The following is a 13615-nucleotide window of genomic DNA, read 5'->3' on the forward strand; positions in this document are numbered from 1 at the left end:
TACAATCTAATCATCTAGGGAGCCTTGCTAGGGAGCTCGACCCAATTCTCCAAAACTTTTGGAAATATTCTTTTAAAATTTATTTCCAAATCACGACATGTTAACCTTTTGTCATTTTCATTATATATCGGATTTCAAACCGGGTGCTTGATTACTAGAGGTCATTAGTCATTATTATGATTATTATGAATGATTTGATAAGAAATTTTAAAATGCGCGGTTTCCCTGGGTGGGGTGTTTTTTGAGGAGCAGAGATGGCGCTTGGATGGCTTGGATTACTTTTTTTGTTCTTTTTTTTTAGTTGAGATTCGACCGTAAACAAAACACAAAACACTAAAACGCCGGTGAACGCACCGGGCTTTTAAATTAAGAAAATACAGATTAAAAATCCTTTGGTACATATTGTATTTGAGGCAAAGGGTCAGATAATTCAAAATGGGTGGAGTAGAGACGGAGGACAAGAACGTGCTGAAGAACAGAGAAAATCTCTACCGATTGATCATCAGGTTTTACATTTTCCCTTTTTTTAATTTTGGAAGTTTTTTTACCTTCATTTTATATAACAGCCAGCTTTTCTACGACGGACACCAAACCCTGGCGGTCAGTTTGTCGTCGCTAGTGCAAGCAGACCCTCCGTGTCCGCCGTCGGACAGATTATACCACCTCGTACAGTGCGGTCTGCAGCATGAGCCAGGTTTGAAAATTGATTATTTACCGAAGGAAACGAAATTATGAACAATTATCGTAGATGCTCCTCGGCCGGTGACTAAGGTGGAAAGTCTGCTGGGTGCGGGGCTTGACCTCGAGTATGAGACAGATATCCAGAGTTTGGCGCCTGAACCAGCGCTTTATGAGACGGCGTATGTGACCAGCCACAAGGGACAATGCCGCGCAGGGGCCTTCAGCGCCGACGGCAACCTCGTTGCCACCGGCAGTGTTGACGCCTCCATCAAGGTACCCTCTCTTATAAATTTCATGCAGACAAATGGAGGGTTGACCAAACGTCCATTTTTTATTACATATTCTTAATTATTTGTTGGTGAATTTAAAAAAATTTAATTTAAAAAAAGTAAGAGTCGCTAATTATGAATGAAACTCCTGCACTATGTTTGGGGAGGTTTTTTCATCCAATTAACAATTATTTATTGCATTACATAATTTCTATTCCTTTCAAAATTTTTGTTTGTTTTTCAGTCAATCGAACTCATTATTTTCCGCAGATTTTGGATGTGGAGCGAATGCTGGCCAAGTCTGCGCCGGACGCTGAGGATCGGTCATCAGTGCATGACCAGCAGGGCCACCCTGTGATCCGTACGCTGTACGACCACTTGGAGGAGGTGACCAGCCTCGAGTTCCACCCAAAAGAGCTTATTCTGGCGTCAGGAAGCTCTGACTTTACAATAAAACTGTTTGACTTCAGCAAGACGTCTGTCCGCAAAGCATACAAAACCATCACGGTAAAAAATAAGAAATTCCTTTGTAGGACTGAATTCAATTGATTTGATCTAGGACTCGGAACCCATCAGATGCATGAACTTCCACCCAAGCGGCGACTTCCTATTGGTCGGCACCAGTCACCCTGTGCTTAGAATGTACGACGCCAACACTGCCCAGTGCTACGTCTGCTGTTTCCCCTCACACCAGCACACCGATGAAATCACCTCAGTCAAGTAAACATTCAATTTTGAGCTTTACAATGTGTGCTATAAATTAAAGCCTGTAATTTGATAATTCTAGACGTTTTTCTCTTGAAAAAATTTATTTTTCTTGCTTTATTTGAAATTGTCAGCTTTTTTTCAATTTGAAACCATTTGCGTTAGTGAAATCTTATTTTGCACATTTGTAAAAGATATTACGGATTTGCATCTTTTTACAATTACTATAGTAGATTTTTCCATTAAAAAAAAAAAATAGTTCAAGAATGTAAGTTAAATTTTGTGCCAAATTGCAGATTTTCAATGGATGCCAAGATGTATGCATCCGGTAGCAAGGACGGCAGCATCAAGTTGTGGGATGGAGTGTCCAGCAAGTGTGTCAACACCTTCAAAAACGCGCATGATGGAAACGAAGTATCTTCGATTTGCTTCACTCGGAATGGAAAGGTAACATTCCAATTTGTTTGAAGAAGTTGACACTCGAGGAGATGATCATGCAAATTGAAGAGATCAGGCTTTTTCCTCATAGCAGAGCGGTTTTGTTTTTGATTTCAATAAAAAATAATTTTCTGCTATGAGGAAAAAGCACGATTTCTTCATTTCCGTAATATTCCAAATTTAATATAAATCTGCCTTTATATAGTTTTCAAATTAAGCGTTTTAAATAATATTGATTTAATTTTGTGTATAATTCTGTTAGTACCTATTGTCCTCTGGGATGGACTCGTTAATCAAACTGTGGGAGTTGTCAACAAGCAGGTGTCTCATTGCGTACACAGGCGCCGGCACCACAGGTTCGAATAAAAATCTACTAATAAATGTGTATACTTAATTGGGGAAAAACATTTTAGGTAAACAAGAGCACCGAGCGCAGGCGGTGTTCAACCACACGGAGGACTACGTCATGTTTCCGGACGAGGCGACCACCAGTCTCTGTGTGTGGAACTCGAGGAACGCCTCTCGCAAGCAGCTCCTCTCCTTAGGTACTATCCATTATTTTTTGTTATATAGTTGGTTGAAAATTCTTCGTTTCAGGGCACAACGGAGCAGTGCGGCACCTTGTACACTCGCCCAACTCCCCAGCGTTTCTCACCTGCTCGGATGACTTCCGCGCCCGCTTCTGGTTCCGACGCATGGCTCACTAAACAACGCAAATTCATTTTTCATAATTATAGAAGTGGCTGAAACTTTTAGTGAAAATGTGAGCAATTTTGAACTTTGTGTAAATGGCATCATTACAAATAAATTAAATTTGTTTAATAAATAAACCATAAATTATCCAATTATAAAAAACATTAAATTTAATTATTTTAAAATTGTTAGACAAGGGTTTTGGGGCTGCGCAGTAGGAACAGTCATGACAATGCTGCGCATTGGCGCCAATTTTGAAACTTTCAAAACTATTTGTTTACCTCTCATAATTTGAAACCGGCATGCAAGAAGCCGGCATGGGCCAAGTAGGAGTTGTTTTGTTGATCATCTTCTTAGTCTCAACCTGTCGTTCTGCAGACGACGACGATGGGCTCTCGGAAGGTTTCTGCAACCTCGGTGACCCAAGTTGTGCTGACAAGTACACACGAAATCTGCAGTCAGGCATGTTCTCGTAATTCAAAAGTTTTGCAAGTTTCATCTTTTTTGTAATCTTCATCAGAGCCGGCCAAGGACAGCAGGTGGGACAAGTACCTTCGACTGATCGACGCAGCGGTCGAGGCGTACAGACCGTGCGAGGTCACGGAAAACTGCTCAAGTTGCCATCTGGACGTGATTAAAGCCGACCTGGCGCCCTTCAACCATGGGATCACTAAGCAAATGCTTGACGAAGTCGCCTCAAAGTTTGTATTTATTTTTAAATAGCATATCTCTCTAAAGTGAAATAATTATAAACCTTTTCCAGAGGCACCGTATACCAAATAATCGGACACAAGGTGTACCGACAGAAGGAGTGTATGTTCCCAGGGCGTTGCGCCGGAATCGAGCATTTTCTTAAAAAGGTACATTACCATGAGATTCTGAAAGGGGTCAATTCTGAGGGTGAATTTATTGCAGGTGGCTAAAAAGGTGGCAGACGTAGAGCTGGTGGTGAATACTCGAGACTGGCCACAGCTCAGCAAGCACTTTTCCAGCACGCCTTTGCCCGTCTTTTCCTTCAGCAAGACCAAGGATTACTGGGATCTCGAGTACCCTGCGTGGGCTTTCTGGGAGGGTGGCCCGGCCATTGGGTTGTATCCAAGGGGCCTCGGCAAGTGGGGAGAGCACCGCCGCTCCCTCCAAAGAGCCGCCGAGCAGTGGCCCTGGGACAAAAAGCACAAACGGGCCTTCTTTAGAGGCTCGAGGACCAGTGCCGAGAGGGACCCCCTCATCCTTCTCTCCAGGGCCAGACCTGAGCTTGTCGATGCCAGGTACACCAAGAACCAGGCCTGGAAGTCTCCGTCGGTGTGTGCAATTAAAGAATCTCTATAATATTTGTTGCTGAAAACATCTTGTTTTTTTTATCAGGACACGCTGATGGCTGAGCCTGCTGAGGAGGTGTCCTTAGAGGAACACTGCAAGTTCAGGTTTCTGTTCAACTTCAGGGGCGTGGCTGCCTCCTTCCGCTTCAAGCACCTCTTCCTGTGTGGCTCGCTCGTCTTCCACGTGGGCCATGAGTGGACTGAGTTCTTTTACCACCAGATGCAGCCTTGGGTTCACTACATTCCAGTCGAATCCTCTGCCTCGCAGGACCAAATCAGGTCAGTTTCTATTAAACATATATCTTAATCTGAAAATAATTTTTTTTCCATTTGAAGAGAACTAATTGAATTTGCGATGGAGAACGATGATGTGGTTTGGGAAATTGCTGAGCGTGGCAGATACTTTGTAGAGAGCCACTTAAGGGTCAAGGACGTCTCCTGCTACTGGAGCCACCTTCTTCGAAGCTATTCTAAGTTGATCAGGTACAAGCCTCAACTCAACCCTGACCTGATTTTGATAGCCTAACATCCCTGTTTGTGATTCTCTGATCTCCTTTTTGTAATGAAAACATTATTCTTATTTAGAAATTAAAATTATTATATGTTTACATAATGAAAAATGCTTGTTTTAACACAATTTATAATATTTTGGAAAAAACAAATTTAATTGCTAAATGTAAGAAACGAAATATTAGAGGTGCCATAAAAGTGAGATGGTTAAGAATTCTATTTATGCGATAATATGTGTTTTTATATTTTCCTTTTACGGTTTAATTTAATTTTGAAATTGGAAATTCGGACTTATTTTTTTAATTTGATTGATTTTAACGGATTTTAATCTGAATGGAAATGGGAAGCGGTGCGAGGTGCGAACTAGGTGGAGCGACAAGATATCAACGTCCGACTGAGTATGTATGTTTAGGCGACTGACGTGAGTATTATAGTCCTTTGACCATATAATAATAGAAGATAGAAGTTTTGAATTGTGAAACTTGTTGCTTTTATTAAAGCAAAGAAGCTCACAATGAAAATTAAAATATTTTCTTTCTTGCCTTGTAAAATTTATAAGAAATTTTTACTTTGATAAATAATTTAATTAGAAATTATTATTTTAGCAGAATTTTTAATGTAGGAGGATTTATATTATAGCGCCCATTTTTAAAATGGTGAAACTATAGGGCAAGAAAATAAACTGAGCATCGGGGGGCGTGTTGGTGGGTGATTCGCGGTCTTTACGCCGTGCGTGTCGGCAACATGGCTGATGGGCAGGATCAGTTTTACCAGCTCTTGAACTCGCTTTTGAGCACCGACAACGACCTGCGCAGCCAGGCAGAGGTATGTCCACAACCTGGGAGGCCTCAGGCGGCCGTCGGTCGCAAATTTGCGGCCGCCGGTGGTCCACAGGGCGAGGCTAGGCGGCCGCCGATTCGAGCCACACCGGCAGCAGCGTGGCCCTTTGGGGCCACTTGCAGCCCCTGGGCTCACCGTCGCCTGACCCCACGACCCGCACTCGTACGCCGCAGACCCTGAGTGACCGACCTGCAATTTGGACACTCAGGGTCATGCCCTCTATCTCGACATCTTTGCACGGCAAAACACGTGCGCCCTTTTGACTTGACTTCGTGTTGCAGGAGGCGTACAACAACCTGCCGATCGAGTCCAGGGTCACCCTTTTGCTAACTTCGATCCTGAACGATGGCCTCGGCGAGGAGCTGCGCCAAATGGCTGCTGTCCTTCTCCGGAGGCTCTTTTCCGCCGAGTTCATGGACTTCTACCCCAAGGTCGGTGACCTTGTCTTGATCTTCGTTGAAAACTTAAAGCAATAATTAACTTTGTTAAACAGTTGACAGCCGAACAGCAAGGGCAGCTGAAGGAGCAGGTGTTGATCTCTGTGCAGCGCGACCAGCCTGAAGGACTGCGTCGCAAGGTGTGTGACGTGGTTGCAGAGGTGGCACGGAACCTTATAGACGATGATGGCAACAACCAGTGGCCTGATTTCCTCAGGTTTCTCTTTGAGTGCGCTAACTCGCCCTCGCCGGCCCTCAAGGAGAGCGCCCTCCGCATGTTCACGTATGACCTAATATTTAATCAACTTCCTACCTAAAAATTATTATCGGAAAGAATATTTTGTGTGGACTGTGTACCCCATCAGAAAGAGAGGGAATTGAGATTCCATAAAATGAAGCCAAATTTATGCTCGATTATAACATAATTTTGTATGAAGAAAGATTTAAATGTCCCTTGATCTGAAAAAGTACTGCAACCGCATATTTATAAATTTCGTATTGAAATTGAAAATAACACAAAATTTTAAATAAAAACCTGCGAGAATCTGTTATCTTGGACTTAAGTCTTAATTATCAATTTAAATTCCAAAAAGTTGGAGAACGACAAGCGACAAGTTTGCCAAATTTTGATTATGTAATATGAAGACTTTAAGTATGCGCGTAAATAAAAAGCTATTATAGTTGCATAAGCTTTGAAATGACAGCCAAGGTGACTTTTTCCTTTTAATTAAAAAAAAATTATAAATTTTTCTGATTACCCTTCTTATAACCTCTCCTTAAAAATTTTCTTAATAATCAGCCAATTTGATTATTTTAGATTTTATTTTACCCAAAAAAATTTTATCTGGTTAAGAAAAATACAAGTAAGAATGACTGCCCAAGAATTAAAACAAAATGAAAATGTGCCTTATTTTTATCTAAAAGGACTTGCATTTTGCACTTCAGTTAATTGCTCATCTGAAAAATTCATTTTGCAGACTGGTGCCAGGCGTGTTTGGCAACCAACAGTCTAACTACCTTGACCTGATCAAGCAGATGCTGCACCAGTCAATGCTGGACACGGCCAACTATGAGGTATATTCATTCCTCTTCATACCCCGAGACGTCTGCAACTAAAAAAAACTTTTTGTCTACAGGTTCGTTTCCAAGCAGTGCGGGCTGCCTCGGCGTTTGCCCTGATCCATGAGAAGGAAACACCCATCCTGAAGCACATGGAACCCCTGCTGCCTAACATGGTGGCCATCCTGGCTGAGAGTGTCCAGCGGTCGGACGACGAGACCCTGCTCAAGTGCTTCATAGAGTTGGCTGAGACCACACCCAAGTTCCTCCGCTCACACCTTGAGCCCGTTGTTGAAATGTGCATGAAGGTGTGTTTGAAAGCCACTGTTAGAAGAAGTTAAATAAAATAAATTGGTTGCAGGTGTTTGCAGACACTAATCAAGAGGACTCATGGCGCCATCTGGCCCTGGAAGTCATCGTGACCCTGTCCGAGACTGCACCGGCCATGCTGCGCAAGGTGGGGGGCAAGTACATTCCAGTGCTGGTACCGCAAGTGCTGCTGATGATGACCGATCTGGATGAGGATGCCGAATGGAGCGTAGCGGACGAAATCCTCGAGGAGGATAATGACAGGTTGATTTATAAAATGTTCCTCACTCACGAGTTTCCACTTTAAAAGTACAAGAAAATGGAGGAGTGAAAGTAGTTAAAAAGTATAAGAGCTATCAGAAATTTACCTAAATAATTTTTTAATTCCTTTTGCTTAAATTGCCATTTAAATTTCTCAGATGCTTTCTTTTTGACATTTTCATTGTATTTTCAATTAATTTTACAAAATGAGTATGTTTTGATGAGAGTTTGGTTTGTGGTTTGCAGCAACTCGGTGGTTGCCGAGTCGGCTCTGGACCGATTGGCTTGCGGGCTGGGTGGCAAGACGATGCTGCCTCACATCATCCAAAACATCCCACCCATGCTTAGCAACAGTGACTGGAAGTACCGCCATTCGGCCCTTATGGCCATATCAGCTGTAGGAGAGGGATGCCATAAGCAGATGGAATCCATGCTGCCCCAGATCATGGAGGGTGTCCTCAACTACCTCCAGGACCCGGTATTTTTCTTTACTAAAACTTTGGATTTTGAAAATTCTTTAGTAAATGACTAAAAGTTATTATCATGCAAAATATATTCTGATGTTTACACTGATTGTAAAAATTGTTTACTGCTTATCTTACAATAAGCAAAAAAAAAAGATTAAATTTGTTGTGTTGGAATTTTAATCATATTGCAAATTTTTTCAAAAGAAAAAAAAATTAATTTTGAAAGGAAACTGAAAAAAAAACATTGCTTCTTAAAATTTTACATAGTGGTTTTTGCCCTTATTTACAAAACTGCTTGTGCTGCAGCACCCGAGAGTGCGGTATGCCGCCTGCAACGCAGTGGGCCAGATGGCAACTGACTTTGCACCGATTTTCGAAAAGAAATTCCACGACAAGGTAGTCCCTGGATTGCTAATGGTGCTCGACGACAACGCCAATCCAAGGGTGCAGGCGCATGCAGGTACTGTATTGGGAAATCCGCATTTATCATAATTTCAGTTTTTCTAAAAGCTCAAAAAATCATTTGTCCTAAATTTTTCATCCTAATATTTTTGTCCTAATTTTTTCCCATTTCTCCTAAATGCATTTTTCCGAAAATTTATTTGTCCTCAATCTAATGAGATACAAATGACAAATGGCAATTGCTTCCTGCTGAGAAAATATTATTTTTGTATTTGTCTGCCGTCTGCCTTCATTTTCTATCGCGATTCTGTTAACGACTCCTTATTGATTAATTTCGGCCCGAAATTTTTCAACCACGATCTTTTTATGGATGCATGGCCACACTAGAAGATGATTCCATGAAAGAAAATAAAGGGTCCATGGGATTAATCTCCAGATTTGATTTTTTGAAATTTATCGTTGCGTCTAATGGGAATTTTTACGTTTTCCCAATTTAAAAAAAAAAAATCTGCCCAAAATTTTTTGCTCAAAATTTTTCAATTTACGTTTTAAATACTGCTGAACAAAACTGCGAGATAAAATTTTTGTTTTCATGGACATAAATAATGTTTATAGTGTAAATCGTGTAAACTTATATTATTTTGCTTACATTCATAAATTGAAACTGAATGCATTAAAATTTAATGAACTTTCAAAGCAAGAAAATAAATTTATTTTAGATTCTATATTTTTAAGACACTTTTCATTTTGGACAAATAGAGTAATCAGTCTTAGGACCAATAACGGCGACTCCCTGTATCACACTGTATTATCCTTTGCTAGATCTTTTAAGTTTATTCTTCTGATGTGCAGGCGCCGCTCTGGTCAACTTCAGCGAGGACTGTCCAAAGAACATCCTGACGCAGTACCTGGATGCCATTATGAGCAAACTTGAGGCCATCCTCAGCACCAAGTTCAAGGAGCTGGTTGAAAAGGGAACCAAGCTGGTGCTGGAGCAGGTGGTGACAACCATTGCCTCTGTGGCAGACACCTCTGAGGAGCAGTTTGTGGCGTATTATGACCGGCTCATGCCCTGCCTCAAGTATATAATTGAGAACGCCACCACTACCGAGCTCAAACTGCTCAGGGGCAAGACCATAGAGTGCGTCAGCCTCATTGGCCTTGCTGTCGGCACAGATAAGGTTTTTACTCTTACTTTAATTACACTCGAGCCTCATTTTGGAATTTTGGAAACCTTCACAAGCCTAGATATTAATATTATTGTTTTCTGCTTGTATTTTTTTTTTTTTAATTTTTGAGATATTTTTTAAGCTCATTATATATTATGTAAAACGCAGTAGATGTAAGTAAATAATTCTATACTCTGAACTCTTTTTAAAGAGTTAAATAAGAAAATTGGTAGGGCAGCCAAAATTATAAATTTTTAAGTTCAAATAAGTTTTAAGATGGCTAGATATAAATGAAAAAAAATTAATTAAACTTGTAAATATTGATAAGATTTATTATGAAATTATTGCAAAAATTGTCCCAATAACTTACTGCTGGCGCATCTGAAAGCGTATGGCAGTTATACGCTTGGGAGACAAAAACGGCAGGTGCTGTCATAAAGCTGCAAAATCATTTTGCAACTTCACTTATCCTGCATACAAACACTTAAACCAAGTAGGCTGAACTCCAAATTTTAAACTCTTGCTCATTGAATTGGTTCCGGTTTGAATTTTCAAAAAGAAGTGTGTTATGAATACTGTGGCCCAGTATTGACTCATAAATCACAGGTAAAGATTTTAAACAGGCAGACTTGTTCAAAATTTAATTTTAATATTATGGTGTGACCTATTATTAATTCACCCTGATGAGGAAAGCTTAATTTAGTGGCCTTTATTTATTTTTCCAGTTCCGGATGGACGCGAATGACATTATGGGGATGCTACTGAAGACGCAGACAACAGAGGAGATGCCTGAGGACGACCCACAGACATCATATCTGATATCAGCGTGGGCGCGTATGTGCCGTATCCTCGGCAAGGACTTTGTGCAGTACCTACCCATGGTGATGGGGCCGGTGATGAAGACAGCCTCGATAAAGCCCGAGGTGGCCGTATTTGATAATGATGATATGGGCACCTTTGAGAATGATGTCGACTGGCAGTTTGTGTCGCTCGGCGAGCAGCAGAACTTTGGCATACGCACTGCTGGGCTCGAGGATAAGGCGTCAGCCTGTGAGATGCTTGTCTGCTACGCCCGTGAACTCAATGAGGGCTTTGCGCCCTATGCTGAGGACGTTGTCAAGCTGATGGTGCCCCTCCTCAAGTTCTATTTCCACGACGGTGTCCGTAGCGCAGCTGCCGAGTCACTTCCCTATCTGCTTGAGTGCGCCAAGATCAAAGGTTGGTATTCTATCCCTTCCTTGCTTTTAGAAGTTGGATCTCAAGGAATCAAGTGATCAGAAACGCTTTGGTCACCAATATCAATTTTCTATAAGAAGTAGATTGGCCAAATTTCAACAAACCCGTTTGGTGCACTATATGAATGATGCAACATTATTAATTATTACAGTTTAAATGAAAATTTTGAAAACACGTATTATTTTTTTATTGAGGAATTTCTCTCTGGACCATAACATTAAATTGTAATTCTTAAAGATCTTTAATATCTTTTATTTTCTTAACAGGGCCTGAGTTCCTGGAGGGTATGTGGAGATACATTTGCCCAGAGCTGCTGAAGGCTATTGACACCGAGCCAGAAAATGACGTCCTCAGTGAGCTCATGTACTCGCTATCAAAGGTAAAATCAAGTGAATTTTCTTGGCTTCGTATGAAAATTATGATTTTTTTTAATGGCTTTGAGGCTGATTACTGTAGTCTTTAATGTTGATGATTCCAGATATTACTTTGATCTATTTTTGTGTTAATTTCATAAGTTAATAAAGACAACTTGTGTTTGTAGTGCATTGAAACCCTCGGAAATGGTTGCCTGACTGAAGAGACGATGACCGAGCTAGTGCGGATTTTGGACAAGCTGCTGAAGGAGCACTTTACACACGCTGCTGACAGGCTTGAGAAGCGCAAGGATGAGGACTATGATGAGGTTAGTCTTGAAATTGGTTCCAAAATTGCAAATAATCAGTGTTGATTGACAGGTGGTGGAAGAGCAGCTTGTTGATGAAGACACTGAAGATGTGTACCTGCTGAGCAAACTGTCGGACGTGATCCATGCTCTCTTCAGCACTTACAAAGAGTCATTCTTCCCCTTCTTCGACCAAATCGTTGGACACTACACCAAAATGCTGGTCAGTTTTTTTTTTCAAATAAATTTACTATGAGGGGTTGCTGAAGAGTATGAAGGGTAGTGGCCCTCGGATATAGCCATTTTTTTATAAATAATATTGACTTCATAAATATTAATTCTCAACATTGCAAACATCCAAATTATGAGTCTCCAATTCTGTCACTCGATGTTTTGATTTTGGAATAGATAGCCGATTGGATGGAATAGTTCGATGCGGAACAATTTACTATTCACCAATTCCATCGTTGCATTGGAATCCAAAATCTGATTCAGAATTAAATTTGATCATGTTTTTGTCTTGTCAAATGCTAGTTAGTCTATTAGATGGTTGTAAGTTGGACACTTTGATCCCAAAACACATCTCAGCAAGACCAATACTGTGATCAGTTTCACAGTTTTGAGATAACAATTTTTTTTGTACAGGGCGATGGAATGACGTGGTCAGACCGGCAATGGGCGCTTTGTGTATTTGACGACCTGGTTGAATTCTGTGGACCCGCAAGTGTGCGGTACCAGACGCTGTTTGTGCAGCCGCTGCTGACATACACGGAGGACGGGTCTGCCGAGGTTCGGCAGGCTGCTGTGTATGGCTGCGGCGTGATGGGCCAGTTTGGCGGCCCTGCATATGCGGCCGCATGCCGTGAGGCCCTCGCCAAGCTGATCAAGGTGATTGCAGCGCCCGAGTCGCGCAGTGTTGACAATGTCAATGCCACTGAGAATGCCATCTCGGCCGTCACCAAGATCCTCAAATACAACCCCGCCAATGTCAACAAGGACGAGGTCATCCCCCTCTGGTCAGTCAAAAACTATCAATATTTCCTTAAAACTTAGTTTGTAAATGAGGCTAATTCTTGACTGATGAGGAAGATTAAATTGGGAATTCCTTATTTTAAGTTCAGCTTGTCCACCAAATCAAAATTAATTTCAAATTTTGTGAATTTTTAGGCTTTCGTGGCTTCCGGTTTGGGAGGACGTGGATGAAGCGCCGCACATTTATGGCTTCCTGTGTGACCTGATGGAGTCCAACAACCAGGCGCTGCTTGGCCCCGAGAACTCGAACGTGCCTCGCATCATTGCTATCATGGCAGAGGCGTTTGCTCGGGAGGCATTAGAGGCGTCGAGTGAGGTGGCGCAACGCATGGTGCGCCTTCTGAGGCACATCCAGCTGCAAGCTGATGGCAAGATGTTTGAGGTGTGCGTCGCACAGCTCTTACCCGACCAGCAACGCGCCCTTCACCAGTTCTTGGCCGCCTAACAAGAAAGAAAGATTTAACCCCCTGACGAATGAATGAAAGAAAAAGAAACGAGCGGACGTTTGAATCTGTTGTTGAATTTTTAACCCGCATTGGTCCCTAGCCTAGTAGGGACTCCATGGTGATAAATAAGTAAGAAAAAAAATAAATGACAGTGATTCAACCTTTGTATGCAACTCATTGGAATGGCTTTCCTTTTGCACTCACAAGACGAGCGGTTTGCCATTGTAATTTATTGGTAGGTTTTGAAAGAAAATTACCCGTCGGCCTGCACCACGAGATGTGAAGGATATGTAATTAATTATTCCTGTTTTTGTAACTGCTGCTGAGTACGAGCAAGAGATAAAAATACATAACAACTGACAAAATACATACCAATTATTTGTATTTAATTCCTGTATGTCCAAGTAAGGGAGCGTCTTTATCCCCTATTGTCTCTTATATTAATTAAGTTTTTAAAAGCTTACATAGAATGCCCAGGCAATTTTTGTAATTATGGAGAAATTACATTTTATCTTGCTCAATTAAGTTGTTGCAGGCCATTCAAATCATTTTACTTAATTTTTCAGGAAATAAACTCATTTCCTCAGCATATAAATATAAAGTTCCGCAAAGTGAAATTTTTCTATAAAATTTAAAAAAGTGGCCTTTTAAAATCTTAAATGTTAAACAAATTTAACTGAC

The 13615-nt window shown here is 41.2% G+C and overlaps 3 protein-coding genes across 3 annotated transcripts; all 3 read left to right on the top strand.

Moving 5' to 3' along the window:
* The first annotated feature begins 301 nt into the window (after window positions 1–301).
* On the top strand, window positions 302–2940 carry LOC132202979 (cleavage stimulation factor subunit 1). Its single transcript, XM_059630375.1, has 9 exons — window positions 302–506; window positions 567–694; window positions 749–954; window positions 1221–1457; window positions 1510–1670; window positions 1952–2102; window positions 2356–2449; window positions 2507–2638; window positions 2691–2940. Exons 1-9 carry the CDS (start codon window positions 436–438, stop codon window positions 2798–2800), a joined length of 1290 nt encoding a protein of 429 aa, XP_059486358.1. The 5' UTR covers window positions 302–435; the 3' UTR covers window positions 2801–2940.
* A 123-nt stretch (window positions 2941–3063) lies between these two features.
* LOC132203235 (O-glucosyltransferase rumi homolog) lies at window positions 3064–4815 on the top strand. The gene is made up of 6 exons (XM_059630860.1): window positions 3064–3248; window positions 3307–3487; window positions 3550–3646; window positions 3702–4088; window positions 4152–4384; window positions 4442–4815. Exons 1-6 carry the CDS (start codon window positions 3089–3091, stop codon window positions 4629–4631), a joined length of 1248 nt encoding a protein of 415 aa, XP_059486843.1. The 5' UTR covers window positions 3064–3088; the 3' UTR covers window positions 4632–4815.
* Window positions 4816–5291: 476 nt separating this feature from the next.
* LOC132203344 (importin-5) lies at window positions 5292–13312 on the top strand. Its single transcript, XM_059631059.1, has 15 exons — window positions 5292–5440; window positions 5737–5886; window positions 5949–6175; window positions 6870–6966; window positions 7029–7259; window positions 7313–7524; window positions 7768–7999; window positions 8295–8448; window positions 9243–9571; window positions 10285–10777; window positions 11062–11174; window positions 11337–11477; window positions 11530–11679; window positions 12102–12472; window positions 12624–13312. Exons 1-15 carry the CDS (start codon window positions 5360–5362, stop codon window positions 12931–12933), a joined length of 3291 nt encoding a protein of 1096 aa, XP_059487042.1. The 5' UTR covers window positions 5292–5359; the 3' UTR covers window positions 12934–13312.
* The last annotated feature ends 303 nt before the right edge of the window (window positions 13313–13615 follow it).

Source organism: Neocloeon triangulifer, unplaced genomic scaffold, assembly GCF_031216515.1.
Source record: "Neocloeon triangulifer isolate White Clay Creek 2 clone unplaced genomic scaffold, ASM3121651v1 ptg000017l, whole genome shotgun sequence".
Classification (NCBI taxonomy): Eukaryota; Metazoa; Arthropoda; class Insecta; order Ephemeroptera; family Baetidae; genus Neocloeon; species Neocloeon triangulifer.